The sequence below is a fragment of the Neoarius graeffei genome, chromosome 5 (assembly GCF_027579695.1).
Source record: "Neoarius graeffei isolate fNeoGra1 chromosome 5, fNeoGra1.pri, whole genome shotgun sequence".
Lineage (NCBI taxonomy): Eukaryota > Metazoa > Chordata > Actinopteri > Siluriformes > Ariidae > Neoarius > Neoarius graeffei.
The window spans coordinates 40232714-40252732 of NC_083573.1; the positions used below are offsets into that span (position 1 = coordinate 40232714).

General features: G+C 41.8%; 1 protein-coding gene across 3 annotated transcripts in view; it reads right to left on the reverse strand.

Annotated features, from left to right (window-relative positions):
- The window catches only part of ttyh1 (tweety family member 1), a 75121-nt gene that overhangs the window by 44708 nt on the left and 10394 nt on the right, over positions 1-20019 (reverse strand). For all 3 annotated transcript variants that reach the window (XM_060920518.1, XM_060920519.1, XM_060920520.1), the window contains exons 2-3: positions 15035-15191; positions 9905-10128 (exon numbers count right to left, since the gene is read on the reverse strand). In XM_060920518.1, coding sequence (XP_060776501.1) covers positions 9905-10128; positions 15035-15169 — 359 coding nt within the window. In that variant the 5' untranslated portion in view covers positions 15170-15191. The remainder of the gene's footprint in view (positions 1-9904; positions 10129-15034; positions 15192-20019) is intronic.

Below are 20019 nucleotides of genomic sequence, written 5' to 3' on the forward strand. Positions count from 1 at the left end.
ATAATCTAATAATAATCTAAACATTTTTTCCTATTGTTTTTTGTATATATATTTTATCTACAATATAGCAGTACGGGTTTATGCCAAGGAAGAGCACATCGGATGCAATTTGTGCTTTAAGAATATTAATGGAGAAGTACAGGGAAGGCCAGAGAAAGCTACATTGTGTGTTTGTAGACCTGGAGAAGGCATACGATAGAGTGCCGAGAGATGAGTTATGGTATTGTATGAGTAAGAGTGGAGTGAAGGAGAAGTATATCAGAGTGGTGCAAGACATGTATGAGAACAGTGAAACAGCAGTGAGGTATGCAGTTGGAATGACTGAATGGTTCAAGTTGAAGGTAGGACTTCATCAAGGATCTGCTTTGAGTCCTTTCTTGTTTGCCATAGTGATGGATAGCTTGACGGACGAAGTGAGGCAAGAGTCACCATGGAACATGATGTTTGCGGATGATATTGTGATGTGTGGTGAAAGTAGAAAGGAGGTTGAGTTGGGTTTGGAGAGATGGAGGTATGCATTGGAACGAAGAGGAATGAAGGTGAGCAGGAGCAAAACAGAATACATGTGCATCAATGAGAATGGGGATGAGAGTGTAGTGAAGATGCAAAGAGTAGACGTAAAGAAAGTTGGTGAATTCAAGTACCTGGGGTCAACTGTGCAAAAAAATGGGGGCTGCGATAGTGAGGTGAGAAAGAGAGTGTAGGCAGGGTGGAGCAGTTGGAGAAGGATTGCAGGAGTCATTTGTGTCCCAGCAAAAGTGAAAGGTAAGATGTATAAGACAGTAGTGAGACCAGCTGTGATGTATGGATTGGAGACCGTACCCTTAACGAAGAGACAGGAGGCAAAGTTGGAGGTGGCGGAGTTGAGGATGTTAAGGTTTGCGATGGGAGGTTGGACAGGATAAGGAACGAGCACATCAGAGGGACAGCACATGTAGAGAGCTTGGGAATTAAGCTAAGAGAGATGAGACTGAGATGGTATGGGCACATCCTGAGAAGAGATGCAGAGCATGTGGGAAGGAGAATGTTGAGGATGGAGCTGCCAGGCAAACGAAAACGAGGAAGGCCAAAGAGGAGATACATGGATGTGGTGAGAGAGGACATGAAAGTGGCAGGTGTGGTAGAGAAGGATGCGGAAGACAGGGAGCAACGGAGACAAAAGATCCGCTGTGGCGACCCCTAATCGGGAGCAGCCAAAAGAAGAAGATTTTATCTACAATATACAGTCCTGTGCAAAAGTCTCAGGCGCATGTAAAGAAATGCTGTAGACTAAAAATGGCTTAAAAATGATGAAATGAAATGTTTTTCAATATTTAAAAAAATACTATATACAGCATAATAAATGAAACAAAGTCAATATTTGGTGTGAGATGACCCTTTGCTTTAAAAAAAAAAAGAGTATGCTATGTCTGAAATCACTCACTCATTCACTACTCTCTACTCACTATCTAGGGAATTCTATATAGAGGACTATATCATGAGCTCATTGGTAAAATGAAAGGGAAAAAAAACAAACACTTTCGGACACTACTCTACCGCGCCGTTATTTACGTCATTACTGTCGCACGATTAAAACGTGCCAGATCAGTCGGCTGGTGGGTTTTGAAAATAATAAATACATGCATGTATTTTTGTGATAAATCCATATTATACTGAGCGTATTACCGATATTAATAAATGCAAAGTACTTTGTGTCTGCTGCATCTTTCAGTTCTTTTAAATCAAGGCTGAATCCTTTTTTCTTTGCCGCTGCTTTTTATTAAATCAAATTTGAGGCTTTTGATTAATTCCTCGCTCTGCACTATAACATTTATTCTTGCATTTTATCTCTCTGATTCTATTTTAGCTTATTTTCTGTTCTCTTACTATTTTTAATTGTACTTGAATATCCGTTTATAATGTGTTTCTTCCTCCGTCTAGTCACCCCAACACACTACAACATTATTGCCATTTTTGCTCAACTTATAAATTTGTCTCATTCCCGTTGTCATAAGGAAAAACAAACTAACGCAATACTCAATCTAAAATACTTAACGGTCCTTATGAAACAGCTTTTACAGCTCTGTGAAAATGCGCGACTGCAATGCATGATGGTATATATTGCTTGGTTAGTGACCATCGGTTGTACACAACTTTTCACAGTGCATTGATACCATGAGTCCACTATATAGGGTGTAATAATTCTCACTATACATTCGGACAGGGCGGCACGGTGGTGTAGTGGTTAGCACTGTCGCCTCACAGCAAGAAGGTCCTGGGTTCGAGCCCCGGGGCCAGCGAGGGCCTTTCTGTGTGGAGTTTGCATGTTCTCCCCGTGTCCACGTGGGTTTCCTCCGGGTGCTCCGGTTTCCCCCACAGTCCAAAGACATGCAGGTTGGTGACTCTAAATTGACCGTAGGTGTGAATGTGAGTGTGAATGGTTGTCTGTGTCTATGTGTCAGCCCTGTGATGACCTGGCGACTTGTCCAGGGTGTACCCCGCCTTTCGCCCGTAGTCAGCTGGGATAGGCTCCAGCTTGCCTGCGACCCTGTAGAACAGGATAAAGCGGCTACAGATAATGAGATGAGATGAGACATTCGGACAGCACTACAAAATGGTATATAGTCCACTATATAGGGCGGCACGGTGGTGTAGTGGTTAGCGCTGTCGCCTCACAGCAAGAAGGTCCGGGTTCGAGCCCCGGGGCCAGCGAGGGCCTTTCTGTGTGGAGTTTGCATGTTCTCCCCGTGTCCACGTGGGTTTCCTCCGGGTGCTCCGGTTTCCCCCACAGTCAAAAGACATGCAGGTTAGGTTAACTGGTGACTCTAAATTGACCGTAGGTGTGAATGTGAGTGTGAATGGTTGTCTGTGTCTATGTGTCAGCCCTGTGATGACCTGGCGACTTGTCCAGGGTGTACCCCGCCTTTCGCCCATAGTCAGCTGGGATAGGCTCCAGCTTGCCTGCGACCCTGTAGAAGGATAAAGCAGCTAGAGATAATGAGATGAGAATGAGATGAGTCCACTATATAGTGAGTAGTGAGTGATTTTGGACACAGCAGTAGTCTCAGGTCCACTGAGTGCAGTTTTATAAGGAAATGAGCTGTAGGTTTTACTGAGCATCTTTCAGAACACAGTTCTTCTGGACACTTTGACTGTCACACTCGCTTCTTCATTTTGCACCAAAACCCAGCAGCCTTCATTATGTTTTCTTTTTTAATCTGAAAAGTGCTCTCTTATGTAATATGCTGCTCAGATACAAACTTTTTTTCCCCCGTAACATTTAATTTTGTGCTGGAAAACGAACGTCTGGACTCTAAAATATTTTTGTACTGACTCGATAATGTCGAAGTCATAAAATAGAAACCTATAACAAAGTTTGTATGAAAAAAAATAGGGTTCCTAAGACTTTTGCACAGCACTGTATATATAGTTTCATGTTTAAAATGTCGACTGTACAATAAAGCCTCCTGATGCCTGTCCCACCACATGTCAGGCTAAATTTACACCACTGCCTACACCATAAATCCACACTGGAAGAATAAAGAGGTCAACATGGAGGGGAAGAGGATGATGTCATCTCTGTAAGCCCACAGGCTAAACAGATGCAACATTAGAACGCCTGCGTATCATGATATACAATCAGAAGGCAGATCTGCCGGATTTAATCCTGCTCTGTTTTCTGCTTCGAGCGTGACATCACTCCATACAGAATTCCTCGCTTTTTATGGGTTTGTGTTCGCTTATCCCAAAGCCATATTCTCTCTCAGTTCTCTCTAAAGATCAGTGTCTGAGACAACCCCCTTAACTAGGAATCTCATACAAGTTTGAAGACTTTAAGTACTACAGACAAAGAGTGGAAGGGTGAATCTGGGTTTTTCAATTACTATTACAACGCCGATTCCAAAAAAGTTGGGACAAAGTACAAATTGTAAATAAAAACGGAATGCAATGATGTGGAAGTTTCAAAATTCCATATTTTATTCAGAATAGAACATAGATGACATATCAAAGGTTTAAACTGAGAAAATGTATCAGTTAAAGAGAAAAATTAGGTGACTTTAAATTTCATGACAACAACACATCTCAAAAAAGTTGGGACAAGGCCATGTTTACCACTGTGAGACATCCCCTTTTCTCTTTACAACAGTCTGTAAACGTCTGGGGACTGAGGAGACAAGTTGCTCAAGTTTAGGGATAGGAATGTTAACCCATTCTTGTCTAATGTAGGATTCTAGTTGCTCAACTGTCTTAGGTCTTTTTTGTCGTATCTTCCATTTTATGATGCACCAAATGTTTTCTATGGGTGAAAGATCTGGACTGCAGGCTGGCCAGTTCAGTACCCGGACCCTTCTTCTACGCAGCCATGATGCTGTAATTGATGCAGTATGTGGTTTGGCCTTGTCATGTTGGAAAATGCAAGGTCTTCCCTGAAAGAGACGTCGTCTGGATGGGAGCATATGTTGCTCTAGAACCTGGATATACCTTTCAGCATTGATGGTGTCTTTCCAGATGTGTAAGCTGTCCATGCCACACGCACTAATGCAACCCCATACCATCAGAGATGCAGGCTTCTGAACTGAGCACTGATAACAACTTGGGTCGTCCTTCTCCTCTTTAGTCCGAATGACACGGCGTCCCTGATTTCCATAAAGAACTTCAAATTTTGATTCGTCTGACCACAGAACAGTTTTCCACTTTGCCACAGTCCATTTTAAATGAGCCTTTGCCCAGAGAAGACGTCTGCGCTTCTGGATCATGTTTAGATACGGCTTCTTCTTTGAACTATAGAGTTTTAGCTGGCAACGGCGGATGGCACGCTGAATTGTGTTCACAGATAATGTTCTCTGGAAATATTCCTGAGCCCATTTTATGATTTCCAACACAGAAGCATGCCTGTATGTGATGCAGTGCCGTCTAAGGGCCCGAAGATCACGGGCACCCAGTATGGTTTTCCGGTCTTGCCCCTTACGCACAGAGATTCTTCCAGATTCTCTGAATCTTTTGATGATATTATGCACTGTAGATGATGATATGTTCAAACTCTTTGCAATTTCACATTATCAAACTCCTTTCTGATATTGGTACACTATTTGTCGGCGCAGAATTAGGGGGATTGGTGATCCTCTTCCCATCTTTACTTCTGAGAGCCGCTGCCACTCCAAGATGCTCTTTTTATACCCAGTCATGTTAATGACCTATTGCCAATTGACCTAATGAGTTGCAATTTGGTCCTCCAGCTGTTCCTTTTTTGTACCTTTTTTAACTTTTCCAGCCTCTTATTGCCCCTGTCCCAACTTTTTTGAGATCTGTTGCTGTCATGAAATTTCAAATGAGCCAATATTTGGCATGAAATTTCAAAATGTCTCACTTTCGACATTTGATATGTTGTCTATATTCTATTGTGAATACAATATCAGTTTTTGAGATTAGTAAATTATTGCATTTCGTTTTTATTTACAATTTGTACTTTGTCCCAACTGTTTTGGAATCGGGGTTGTACACAGTATACCCTGTTTTGATTTATAGAAATTGCTCTTAGTGCTGAGACTGTAATACAACATAAGTTTTTTGTGTGTGTGTGTGTGTGTGTATATATATATATATATATATATATATATATATATATATATATGTATGCATATATGAGTGTTTAGTCTACGTCTAGTTCATATCTAGAGTGTTTATACTGTTTATATTGTCTGTTTGAGTGTTTAGTCTTTGTCTAGTTCTTATCTAGTGTTTACACTGTTTATATTGTCTGAGTGTTTAGTCTATGTCTAGTTCTTCTTATCTAGTGTTTATACTGTTTATTTATACTGTTTATATTGTTTGTCTGAGTGTTTAGTCTATGTCTAGTTCCTACAGTATCTAGAGTGTTTATACTGTTTATATTGTTTGTTTGTTTTTTTCAATTATTCTATTCTATTTTTATTTTTATTTATTGCATTGCCTATTTGCACCGTGGGTCAGAGAGGACTGAAATTTCATCTGTGCTGTATGTCGAGCATGTATAGCATATTTGACAATAAAGTTGACTTGACTTGACTTGATAAGTAACCTCAAGTATTTGTACCAAACTTCAGCTGCCAAACTCTTGTACCAAAGGATTACCCTTAAGTTTATTCAAGTGTGCTTCCTGTATACTTCTTTTAAACTAAAAATAAGAGCGTATGCTTTCAGTTTACTTTTTATTTACTTATCAGAGATATACTTAATAAAGTTATACATAAGTATCCTTGGCTTATACTGAAAAGTATATAGAAAAGTCTAAGTATATTCAGCTTATACTTAAACTTTTGATCAAGATATACTTAACAAAAGTGTAATAAAGTATTAAAATATTTGTGCCTTATGTTTAAGTGCACTTGCCCTGTACTTATGCTTATCCTTTTGATAGTAGCCTATAAAATACTTCTTTTTCACACACATTGGCTTCTGTGTGATATACAGCAGCATGTTTTAAATCCCATCTTTTAAACCTACGTGTACCATAAGTTTGTGGTCGGCTCTGGGGTGGAATAGCTTAAGAGTAAACGGTGTTGGAACTTAAACTTAGCTTTTATGTACATAGTGTTATTAACTCGATGTATATAACCAGTAACTAATAGTATATTTCCAATATGCTATAAAGTACTAAAAAGTGGACTAGAAGTGTGTAACAAGTAAACCAATAGTATATTTCCAGCATACTGCAAAGTATACTGTACTTTAGTAAACTTAAAAAGTGGACTAGAAGTATAAAGCAAGTAAACTCATAATATATTTCCAGTATACTATGAAGTATGCTTTTGTAAACTAAAGACTGGACTACAAGTATAGAACTAGTAAACTATTAGTATATAAGTTTACTTGTGGTATACTTGCAGTACAAAATAAAAAATACTAGTTGTATACTCAACATTTACTTCTCTTTGACTTAAAGTATACCATACTTTATATAAACTAAAAGTGGGCCAGTTTAGTCTTAATGAGTATTAGATTAGTTTACTTACAAGTACACTGTAAGTACATTGATATCAGTATACTTGGTACACAAAAGTATACTTAAGGAAATATACTTTAACTTTACTTAAGCATCCTTAATAAAATGAACTTGAAGTATACTTATTTTTGATAAGGGACTGCATAAAAAGGGCACAAAATAGATGAAGGCAACTGTCTGAGAAGCCAGCATTAGAATACTAAAACTACTATTTGAGTATTTGTTATGTACGGCATGCAAATGAAGTCAGTGAAAATATATATTTTTAAAAACCATGTTTATTCATGTTAGAGGTGTGCATCTGGACAAAAAAAAAAGTCGAGAAAATCGCTTTTACTCTCATGTGGAGAGCAGGCAGTCGGCTCACAGTACAAAATTTAGATAATTTAATTTCCACTAACATTCAGTATAACTCGATTAAAAGTCTTTCAAAAAATTAAAACAAATCAGGAGCCTCTAGTTTGCAGATTAAGTCCAATTTACACCAGAAGAGAGACTCTGCATGCACGGCACATCACAACTAGTTATTGTGTTGTTGCTTACCCGTGAACATGAATGATGAGACATACATGTATATATTACATGGACATGAGTGTTTTACTGGGAAATACACTTCTCATATTCCTCATACAAACTACATCCGGGACATGGACAACGGCAACCATGACATAAACCTCTATATGTCACTCGTGAGGAAATTGATGACTTGTTTTGATAAATTTGGGTACTTTTTGTTTGTGAATGTGTCGATATAATAAAAAGAACATCACAAGTTAGCTTTAGCTTGAAGATATGAAGTTTATCTTCTCATGTTGAAAAACTCGCATTTTTCATACAAAATACATCGCGGATCTGAGTGAAATATTTAAATAATATTGGCTGGCGTTGAGTGGTCTATCAGATAAATTCCATTCAGCTAGCATGATACTGAACGAGTTGAAGATGAGTAGAAACCTAAAGGAAGTATTTGTATTCTGACAATAATCACCAAATTCAGCAACAAATCTATAAAGGACACCGAGTGTCCGTATTTCGACTCGTGCTCAAAATGTCACCTTTGTACAAATAGCATTTTTAAGGTCTGTGAAGGTTCTCAGTCATCCAGGTCATAGTAAACCGTGGTTGCTAAAGAAGGCAACTGGACTTGCTTGAAATTCTTGAAGATGCTTCACCTCTCAGCTTCTTCAGTTCTGTCTGACTAGTGGGGAGTTCCAGGTATTTATCCTCTAGTGGACCAAAAGCAAACCTAAGGAGAGTCGTTGGGTTAAGTCATCCTGTAGGTGTAGGTTCCTGGGGGCCGGGTGTGAACAGTGTTAGCAGGCTAGAGGGTTGTTATCTCTGTACACTTCAGACCCAGTAACACTCCGAGGCAGAAACTAGTCCACCCTAAGGACAGGATACCCAGACACAAACAGGACAACGTAGTGTACGCAATTCAATGCAGTGAGGAATGGGCAGACCTGTACATTGGGGAAACGAAGCAGCCACTTCACAAGTGCATGGCTCAACACAGGAGAGCCAGTTCCTCAGACCAGGACTCTGCAGTCTGTCTTCATCTCAGTAACAAAGGACACTTGTTTCAGGACCGCAATGTATGCATTCTAGCCAGAGAAGACCGGTGGTTTGAAAGAGGAGTAAAAAAAGCCATCTTCGTCAACCTGGAACGACCATCAATGAACAGAGACACCATTTATCAGCCACCTACAATGCAGTCCTTGGCACACTTCCCAGAAAACTGAATACACATCCACACCAAGACTCAGCTGACTTCAATGACTCACATGATGGCAGAGAGAGTCAACGACCCACAGATCACCCTAACGACCCTCTAGGCTGCTAACACCGTTCACACCTGGCCACCAGTGACCCAAACACCTACAGGATGGCTGAAAGTGTCAACGACCCATGTGACCTCAACGACTCCCCTTAAGGCCAATTTATGCTGACAACGCAGTCCTCGCAGATGGTGTCGCAGATGGCGTCTGTGTAGCCCCCCCCCTTCGCAGACACTCTGCGCGCACCTCCCAAAAATTGTGACCACCGCAGAAGCCTCGCAGACAGCGTCGCAGACAAGAGGGCTCTGATTGGTCCACTCTACATCCGCTGTACACGCACTTCCGCTTCCCTACTTTCCCGGTTTGGTTTGTTTTCACTACCACCATTTTTAAAAACACGAGCGAAGATGGAGCAGCACAAAGAGCGATTGATCGAGGAAGTACGTACATCTATACGACTCCAGTTCTAGTCATTATAAGTAACCGGAGGATAAACACTCCACTAACCACACCCACCAACTACTCCTAGCGATTTCGCGACTTCGCGCCCCCTTGCGTTGTGGCGGTGAATAACATCGCGCATGCCTATTACTCCCCGCTCAACGATAAATTACAACTGTCTGCGAAAAGCTATCTGCGAAAGCCTTGTCGCAAGAGCATGCAGAGGCCCTTAGGGTTGTTTTTGGTCTACTCGAGGATAAATACCTGGAACTCCTCACTAGTCACGGGTAAGCTGGAGCCTATCCCAGCTGACTACGGGCGAGAAGCGGAGTACACCCTGGACAAGTCGCCAGGTCATCACAGGGCTGACACATAGACACAGACAACCATTCACACTCACATTCACACCTACGGTCAATTTAGAGTCACCAGTTAACCTAACCTGCATGTCTTTTGACTGTGGGGGAAACCGGAGCACCCGGAGGAAACCCACACGGACACGGGGAGAACATGCAAACTCCACACAGAAAGGTCCTCGTTGGCCGCTGGGCTCGAACCCAGGACCTTCTTGCTGTGAGGCAACAGTGCTAACCACTACACCACCGTGCCGCCCCCATCATAATCCATGGGGATAAATACTGAAATATTATTGTGATAAAAAAAAAGCAGATGTACTGTAAGTATTGCATTGAACAATTGTGTTGTCGCAAGATTAAATATACGTTACCAGCACAGCGTGACAGCTGCCACGGACACCCATGTGACACAGCAGATGCGCCGCCCCTTCCTGCCACCATATCCATGGCCACCACTGGCATCATCGTCTTCCTCTTCCTCGTCCCTGCCCGCATCACCGCGGTGACAGCAGCAGTAGTGAATAAGGAAGGAGAGGATGACAAGAAGCGAGAGGATGAGCGCGATGGCTGAAAGACTGGAGAGAATCAGGAGAGTCTGTGTACGGCAAAAGAAGAAAGGAAGAGAATGAAAGACAGAAGCTTTTCGAGTTATACAAACATTCACAAACTGTATTCTGTATCTTCACTGCCTATGGATGGGAGTTGTGTTGCTTTTTTCATGTCGAGGTTACACAAGAATCGGACACGATACACAAAGGCAGCAGATAGCTCATAAAATTCAACATAAAATGGAGGCTATCGCTTGTATTTGGTTGGCTGAGAGAGAGAATGGAGGCTCCTGTGCGCTACTGCAAACCGAATGAGGCAGAAGTGATTTAATTACAGTACATTCTAGGCATGTCAACGCATGTGCATAGGGACGCATAGGGACAAAACACGTCACAAATCTGCAGCGTTTATTATCTGTGTCCATCTAGCCGTTCTGTCTATCTCTCACCCTCTCCTTTGGTTCCTATTCCCCCATCCCCCCTGTCTCTTACTACAGTCATCCCTCCCTCCCTATCTCACCTCCCTCTCGTGCACTCTCCCTCACGCTTGCTTTCCCTGCTTTTCTCTTCCCATCCATGCCAGTGGATCTCTATTAATAATACTTGACCTACTTAAATACATTCATCGCTTCACGCTGTTGTTCTATGCCTCTTGCTTTCTTCCTCTTTCACAAATGTTCTCTCTTCCATCATCGTTCTCGCTCTCCTCCATCTCCTCTTCTTTCTCTCTCCTTGCTTTCACGCATGCCTCATAAGCTCTACCTCTCGTTCATGGTCAGGTCAAAGGATCACCGTGATTCAGTTTCGACACTTGTGTCATTCTTTCTCCTGAGCGCAAAGTGTGATCCATGAAAAGCAGCTCTTCTGTTCTCATGAACTAAAATTAGACTATTGCTGTGAATCACACAACACACTGCAATTTGACACAGCCTTCAACGTCACTGCATCTCAATCCAGTTCGGCGCCCACAGTGCCAGATCGCGCATCAAATCGCAACACAGCCGATCTCTGAGGCTGTGCACTAGCGGTGAACGAACACCTGCAGTGGTCAGTTTTGTCCAGTCTGACTTAAGCCTTAAAGTGCCATTCCACCATTGGATGTATTCTTTGGCATAAAATACAATATATTTTGACAACATATATAAATGGTATCACTAGATAGAGAAATCTTTTAGCTTCAAAATGATATATCAAACATAATTTTTTGACAACGACAAGTATATTAATTTTGCGACCAAAGTCACCTACCCTTTTAATTTCCGCGTGTGATGTCATCGGCAGGTTCCCCTTCTTGTGTACCACGTGACGTGTGACGTGGCACATATTATCAGCAATGGCGGATAGAACGCGATAAAAATAATACCAATAAATCTAGCTAATACCAATAAATCTAGCTAACTGAAAGATTAACTCAAAATTTTTCGCAATTTTTTTGGCCCCCATATACGAGGAGAAATGACTCTCTCACTTTGGGGGTTTCCTGGTCTAAAACTAGACCGACACGTGGTACACAAGAAGGGGAACCTGCCGATGACATCACGTTTCACTACTGCGCGGAAATTAAAAGGGTAGGTGACTTTGGTCGCAAAATTAATATACTTGTCGTTGTCAAAAAATTATGTTTGATATATCATTTTGAAGCTAAAAGATTTCTCTGTCTAGTCATGTTGTCATAAAATATATTGTATTTTATGCCAAAGAATACATCCAATGGTGGAATGGCACTTTAAGGCTTTGCAATGAACAGCGATCAAATTTTTACATTCTGACACTGCCAGGACTTTGCCATTGACTGTTTTTGCTCGTAATGGCATTGAATTTTTCTGCAAATAAGCATGGCGCATTACGTGTTCTAAGTAAGACAGCCCTTCTCAACCAACAACCTAAGAATAAAAAAAAATTACTCATGCAACACCTTTAAATATTACAAAGTAATGATGGAAGATCTATTTTAGACCAACCTAAGTACTTTTCTGCCACTCAAGCGCTTAATCAGTTAAAATGGGAACCTCTAGCTATCCGCCGCCACCATTGTTGTATAGCTGGATATACGGTAAATGCCTTAACAATATTATAGATTTTGATTTTAATTTTACTAGGAATTATAGTATACATAATTATGATACAGGGCGGCATGGTGGTGTAGTGGTTAGCACTGTCGCCTCACAGCAAGAAGGTCCGGGTTCGAGCCCCGTGGCCGGCGAGGGCTTTTCTGTGTGGAGTTTGCATGTTCTCCCCGTGTCCGCGTGGGTTTCCTCCGGGTGCTCCGGTTTCCCCCACAGTCCAAAGACATGCAGGATAGGCTAGCCCTGTGATGACCTGGCGACTTGTCCAGGGTGTACCCCGCCTCTCGCCCATAGTCAGCTGGGATTGGCTCCAGCTTGCTCGTGACCCTGCACAGGATAATCGGTTATGGATAATGGATAATTCTGATACACACCGCTGTCAGGATTTACACTTGCCATGTGCGCATACTAACTGAGGCAAACAGTGTTTTATATTTCATGCAGCCGTTGACTGGAATAATTTAGATATTACTGTAAGACAGGCATCTAGCCTAAATGATTTCAAATCGTTTCTAAGATGAACTTAATTTTATTCATGTATTTAAATAATTACATATCTCATCTCATTATCTGTAGCCGCTTTATCCTGTTCTACAGGGTCGCAGGCAAGCTGGAGCCTATCCCAGCTGACTACGGGCGAAAGGCGGGGTACACCCTGGACAAGTCGCCAGGTCATCACAGGGCTGACACATAGACACAGACAACCATTCACACTCACATTCACACCTACGGTCAATTTAGAGTCACCAGTTAACCTAACCTGCATGTCTTTGGACTGTGGGGGAAACCGGAGCACCCGGAGGAAACCCACGCGGACACGGGGAGAACATGCAAACTCCACACAGAAAGGCCGTTGCCGGCCACGGGGCTCGAACCCGGACCTTCTTGCTGTGAGGCGACAGCGCTAACCACTACACCACCGTGCCGCCCAGAATTACATATATTTTATATTATTTTGGAAATATTTCGCTCTTAGTTTTTATGTGTATAATTTTCCTTCATATTATTTTTTATGAGATGGATATGATTATATATGTGCAGGACCTCTCTGAAAAACACCATGGTGATGAGAGCCTCGTGCATAAATATTGTTATAAATAAATACATTTTTACAATGTCTGATTTTTCTCTGCAGCAGCAAAACTGGACCAAAAAATAATACAGTGAAAACCTTCGCTTAGACAAAGAGATATACCATTACCATTCGACACTAATTCAATCTGGGCGTGTATGTCTAATAAATGTGACATCAGTGTAAACAGAAGATACAGGACATCATGAGTACAGTAAGAAATGACTGAGACTACATGCAGCGTGAGCAATAATCTATATTTTATACAGTGTTTTAAATTCTAGGTTAAACCAATATTATCCGTTTAATTTATTTCACGACGCAAATACAAGCCAAATCCAGCACTGGGTATTGTTAAAAATACAAGCTGGGAATTAATCAAATTATCCCTGTTTTTGGATCCGTGTACTGTGTGAGTTCATTATTAATGCAAATAAAGAAATCCTCTTTCGATGCAGACTGTCATAACACAGGGTGTTTCAAAAATTTTTATATCATTTCACAATCTAATCTCATCTCATTATCTGTAGCCGCTTTATCCTGTCCTACAGGGTCGCAGGCAAGCTGGAGCCTATCCCAGCTGACTACGGGCGAAAGGCGGGGTACACCCTGGACAAGTCGCCAGGTCATCACAGGGCTGACACATAGACACAGACAACCATTCACACTCACATTCACACCTACGGTCAATTTAGAGTCACCAGTTAACCTAACCTGCATGTCTTTGGACTGTGGGGGAAACCGGAGCACCCGGAGGAAACCCACGCGGACACGGGGAGAACATGCAAACTCCGCACAGAAAGGCCCTCGCCGGCCACGGGGCTCGAACCCGGACCTTCTTGCTGTGAGGCGACAGTGCTAACCACTACACCACCATGCCGCCGCAAAGCGTTGTCTCACATCAAATATTGACTTTGTTTCATTTATTATGACTTACTGCTGTTTATAGTGTTTTTTTAATGTTGAAACATTTCATTTCATGATTTTTTAAGCCATTTTTGGTCTACAGGATTTCTTTACATGTGCCAAGACTTTTGCACAGCACTGTATATTTCATATTTTAGATTCTTTAAAGTAGCCAGCATTTACCTTGATAACACTTTGCACACTCCTGGAATTATCTTAACCAGCTTCATGAGGTCGTCACCTGGAACGCTTTTCAATTAACAGGTGCCTCGTCAAAACTTAATTAGTGCAATTTCTTACCTCCTTAATGCGTTTGAGATCAAACAGTAAATAATAAAAATACAGTAAATAACCCTGTTCCACAACTGTAGTAATCCATATTATGTCAAGAACCGCTCAACTAAGTAAAGAGAAACGACATCCATCATTACTTTAAGACATGAAGCGTCTTAATTAATAAAAATAAAGAAAAAACAACGAACTAGAAGGTGTACAAACTTTTGCCCTGTACTATGTGTTTATAGCACGAGGGTAGTTATCTATACCATGCTGCTCCTCCGATCCCAAAGCTACAAAGCATTAGTGTTTAATTGTCTGAAGTTAAAGGATGTAATCGGGAGATTATAATAATCTCCAGGTTATTATTCTTTCCTACTAAAGTTCTGTAGGGAATTGCGCTATAATTTTGGTCTCATGCGCATATCTAGACAAAATGAGAGAGGAAAAGAGTGAACTACTGAGGAAGAAAAAATAGACAAAAGACAGAAATAGCATGCATGTGTCTCCACACGATGAGTCTACCCACTGGTACCAGCTGTCAGGTGTGAAAATTGCATCTGATATTGAGAAGGAAACTGAAAAAAGGGAGGGGAAGAGTAATACAGCTTTCTATAAGGAGGGAAAGGGAACCTGTTGGTATTCCCAGCTTTCTGGTGTAAATATGTTGTCTTGCATCTGCATGGTCAGATCGAAGCGAGGGATCGCGTGGCACATCTGCACCCATATCGAGGGGCTGTAACTGGGAACAGTCTCGAGGGCAGCCATTAGTCCTGATGACCACCTTTGCCTTGAGAGAGAGAGAGAGAGAGAGAGAGAGAGAACAGAGAGAGAGAACAGAGAGACAGAGAGAGAAACAGACAGACAGAGAGAGAGGACAGAGAGAGATGAAACTTCAGATTAAACAAGCAGGTATTGTATTATTGATATGCAGTGTATATATATATATATCATCTCATCTCATTATCTGTAGCCGCTTTATCCTGTTCTACAGGGTCGCAGGCAAGCTGGAGCCTATCCCAGCTGACTACGGGCGAAAGGCGGGGTACACCCTGGACAAGTCGCCAGGTCATCACAGGGCTGACACATAGACACAGACAACCATTCACACTCACATTCACACCTACGGTCAATTTAGAGTCACCAGTTAACCTAACCTGCATGTCTTTGGACTGTGGGGGAAACCGGAGCACCCGGAGGAAACCCACGCGGACACGGGGAGAACATGCAAACTCCACACAGAAAGGCCCTCGCCGGCCACGGGGCTCGAACCCGGACCTTCTTGCTGTGAGGTGACAGTGCTAACCACTACACCACCGTGCTGCCTCTCTCTCTCTCTCTCTCTATATATATATATATATATATATTGGTTTTTATGTTTTTAAATGTACATAAGTTTTCCCTTTTCAATTCAACTGAATTCCGTTCAAAGAACTTTATTTTTCCGTTCAGAACTTCCTATGTGAAAAGCATTGGTGCATAATCAATTCTCACACACACACACACACACACACACACACACACACACACACATACAACATACCCCATGGAACAATTAATAGTGGAAAATAAAGCTTACACAAAGCACACATAATAATAAAAAAGCAACCAAAGGAATATTAAAGATATTGTTTGTTTGTTTTTTCTAAAAAAACCAAGAGTCATCAGGAGATGACATTTCCCCCCGGCACTCACATGAAACCCCACTCCAAATTTTCCTTAGTTGAATTGGTTGCCATGGAAATATGGGAAAAAATTAAAATCACAGAAATCCCAAAATGTCAAAAGGCACAACTCCTCGAGTCACTTAACATCACTGTAAGGTTTCATGGAAAAAAAAATTCCTCATAGCTTTTGAGGTATATGATCCGGAAACTAAAACGTTTACAGACGGACAGACAGAGCGATAGCTATATCCCCCCGCATTATATGCCGGGGGGATAAAAAGTGTTCAACCATTTATAAGTCTAACGGATGGAGGCACAAGACTTGACATGGCTCTCTGAGTCCTGAAGGTGAGTGATCTGTATCTCTGGCCTGAAGGTAAAAGACAGTATTGACTGTGCATGTGTGTGTGTGTGTGTGTGTGTGTGTGATGTCCAAGGCTATTTGTGTTCCTTTTCATTTCGTCCTTCTATTGTACATGCTGATAAGTGGTTCCTGCTCCAATCCAATTATTTTACTGCTCAGTGTTATGATTTTGTTTAGTGGGTTGTGATGAATGTTAGATAGTGACCCAAACCAGGCTGTAATATTGAAATTAATTACAGATTCAATAAAACATTTGTAAAAAGCCATCAGGGCTGATTGGTGAACCTGAAATCTGCGGAGTTTCCTCAAGAAAAAGTGGTACTGCTGACACTTAGAGAAGATGTTTTCAGTGTTTGGTTGAACGGTAAGTCTGTGATCAACTGTTGTCCCAAGGTATCTATGTGACTCGACCCTATCTGTTCGCTATTTTACCAGAAGAAATGGCATGACAATTAAAACCCTTTGGTGACTGACCCCTTGAAAATCGTTCCTCCAGGAACGATGACGTTTCAGCTGTCAAGACAACGGAAAAACTAAAATACAAAACAGAAAGATACGTCACAATGCTCTTGTGCACAAAACAAAATGCTCTTGTATTTTAGTTTTTCCATTGTCTTGACAACTGAAACGTCATCGTTCCTGGAGGAACGATTTTCAAGGGGTCAGTCACCAAAGGGTTAATTCAATCAAAAAGAACAAATAAAAAATGGTAGCAGTGCGCCATTAAAGGAGAACTGAAGTCATTTTTAAACTTGCTTTATTTCTTCATTAACGTGTTATTCAATTACGTTTTCGGTTTTATTAACCTTATATCGTGACTTGTATTGGCATACTATATTACACTTATCAACCTTTTCAGTTTTTAGCCATGTTGAATGTAGTTCGTATGGTTCACGGCAGGCGTCGCTTATCCACGCGATCTTCACGAGACTTGTGTGAGACTTCAAACATGAAGTGTCAGCGCCGCCATTTTGAAAACTGTTTACACAGTGGCCAGATCATTCCAATTTAGATTAATTTTGAGATTTGCCAGCTTTATCAGTGATGGAGTGTCAGTCCTGTGTGCACCTGAAGGTGCATCTCAGGCTGCACGCGTGCCGAGTGGACTCCAGCGCCCACGCCGTGAACAAGGCGCACCTGAGCTGAATTAAGGAACTATGTGTTTGCCTATTTAAGGACTGTGCTGATGCATTTGCATCGCGAAGTATTACGACACGCATTACCGAGCCTTTCTACCCGTTGTCTTGATTTCCTGTTTCTCGTTCTTGTCCTCGCTTAGCCTTTGATGTCCTGTTTGCGCCTCGACCGACCCTTTTGCCTGTATTCTCGTTTTTGATCTCGTCTGCCGTTTTGGATTGGTTGCCTGTGTATATATATTCTGCACTTTATTAAACTGTATCCTTCTGCACATACAGTACATCCGCCTCCCTCGCGTACATGACATGGAGATTATTCCATACGACTTCGAACGAACTAAGAAGACTTGGAAAGACGACAGGATAAGGACTAGTCCGTCGCGCTGGTATTTACGTCATTACTGTCGCACAATTAAAACGTGCCAGATCAGGCGGCTGGTGGGTTTTCAAAATAATAAACACGTGTGTATTTTTGTGATAAATACATATTATACTGAGCGCATTTCCCACATAATCCTCAGTAAGGTTTTGGACAGCGCTACAAAATGGCGTCTGCACTATATAGTGCCCTATATAGTGAGTAGGGAGCGATTTCGGACACAGGGAAAACTTCCGGCTTGATTACATCAGCATTCGAAAGAGGGCACGTGCGTCTTTTGACAATGTTGGCAGGTGTTGGTCACTTTGATTTCCGCTGTACGTTTTGCTTCCGTCCTACGATGTTGGACTGAACTGTGGGACTTTGTCATTTTTTTTCTGAAATGTGGGACTTTGTCTTTTTTTTTCGTGAACTGTGGGACTTTGCTGGATTCCGCCCAGCCCGTTTATCCGTCCACCGTCCGTTCCGCTGTACATTTTACTTCCGTCCTACGATGTTGGCACACACGTCTTTTGACAACGTTTGCAGATGTTGGTCACTTTGATTAACGCTGTACGTTTTACTTCTGTCCTACGATGTCTCGCACAGGTCTCAGCGAATCTCGTTTACAGCCATTGCTTTGACATATGGACTGATATATTACAGAGCATATTTCAAACACTCATAACTTGCTACAGCAGTGACAAAATAGCTCTCAAAAATGCATTCTTATATTTAATAAAATGAGATAAATAGAATTTTGATAATAAAAAAATTGCCTTCAGTTCCCCTTTAAGGAAAAATGAGGGGCAGGCAGACACCAGAAGAGGGAAAATGGGAAAGTACACACACACACACACACACACACACCAGATTTTTATTAAAATGACAGCACCCATGGGACTGGGTGGGACAGAATGGATTAAGAGATCAAAGAGTCTATTATATGTTATATTTCATCGACTAAAACACAGAGTTTTTCATCTCATCTCATTATCTCTAGCTGCTTTATCCTGTTCTACAGGGTCGCAGGCAAGCTGGAGCCTATCCCAGCTGACTACGGGCGAGAGGCGGGGTACACCCTGGACAAGTCGCCAGGTCATCACAGGGCTGACACATAGAGGCTGTCCACACGGCAACGGATTCAGGTGAATCTGATAAAATTGTTTATCGTTTCGGCCTGGCGTCCACACGGCACCGGCGTTTTGGGTGCCCCAAAACGATATTTTTTGAGAACGGGTTCCAGAGTGGAAAAATCTGGCAACGGCGCCGTTGCGAAGTCGCCTGGATGAGTAGAACGGATTTGTTTACGATGACGTCACAACCACATGACTAGAACAAGCAGCACTCTCGCTGTTTTGTATGAACCACTGCATTGCATTCACTTTTGTATACAGCTTTTCTTTTAAATAAACAAGTAACTGAACCATTTCTTGAATTTCTTTTTTTTTATTGGATAAGACTGCTTTTCAAAATGTTCACACACAATATAAAAAGTTATATAAATTATATAAAAATGCTTTTCAAAATGTTCACACACAGTAAGAAAATTAAGTTATATAAAACTATGCACACTAATAAAACTAATTTGTACACACAGAAGGCACGATTTCCTCGCGTAGTCGCAGCCATCTTCTTCTTGTTGTTGTGTGCTTGTTCCTGTGAGTGCTTCACACCGGGTAGAAGAAGGGGTTTATGCGCATGCGTCCTACTTCTTTTATTGTTCTGGTGTCTCCGATGGGACCGTCTTACAGCGCACGTAGAGGTGTAGCATGTGTATTGCATCGTTTTCAGCAAGCGCTGCCATATGTACCTGATATTTTACTGATCCATTGCCCATGTGGACGCGATATTTTTTTAAAATAAAATCTCGTTGCCATAGACAACCATTCACACCTACGGTCAATTTAGAGTCACCAGTTAACCTAACCTGCATGTCTTTGGGGGAAACCGGAGCACCTGGAGGAAACCCACGCGGAGAACATGCAAACTCCACACAGAAAGGCCCTCGCTGGCCACGGGGCTCAAACCCGGATCTTCTTGCTGTGAGGCGACACCGCTAACCACTACACCACCGTGCCGCCCGACACAGA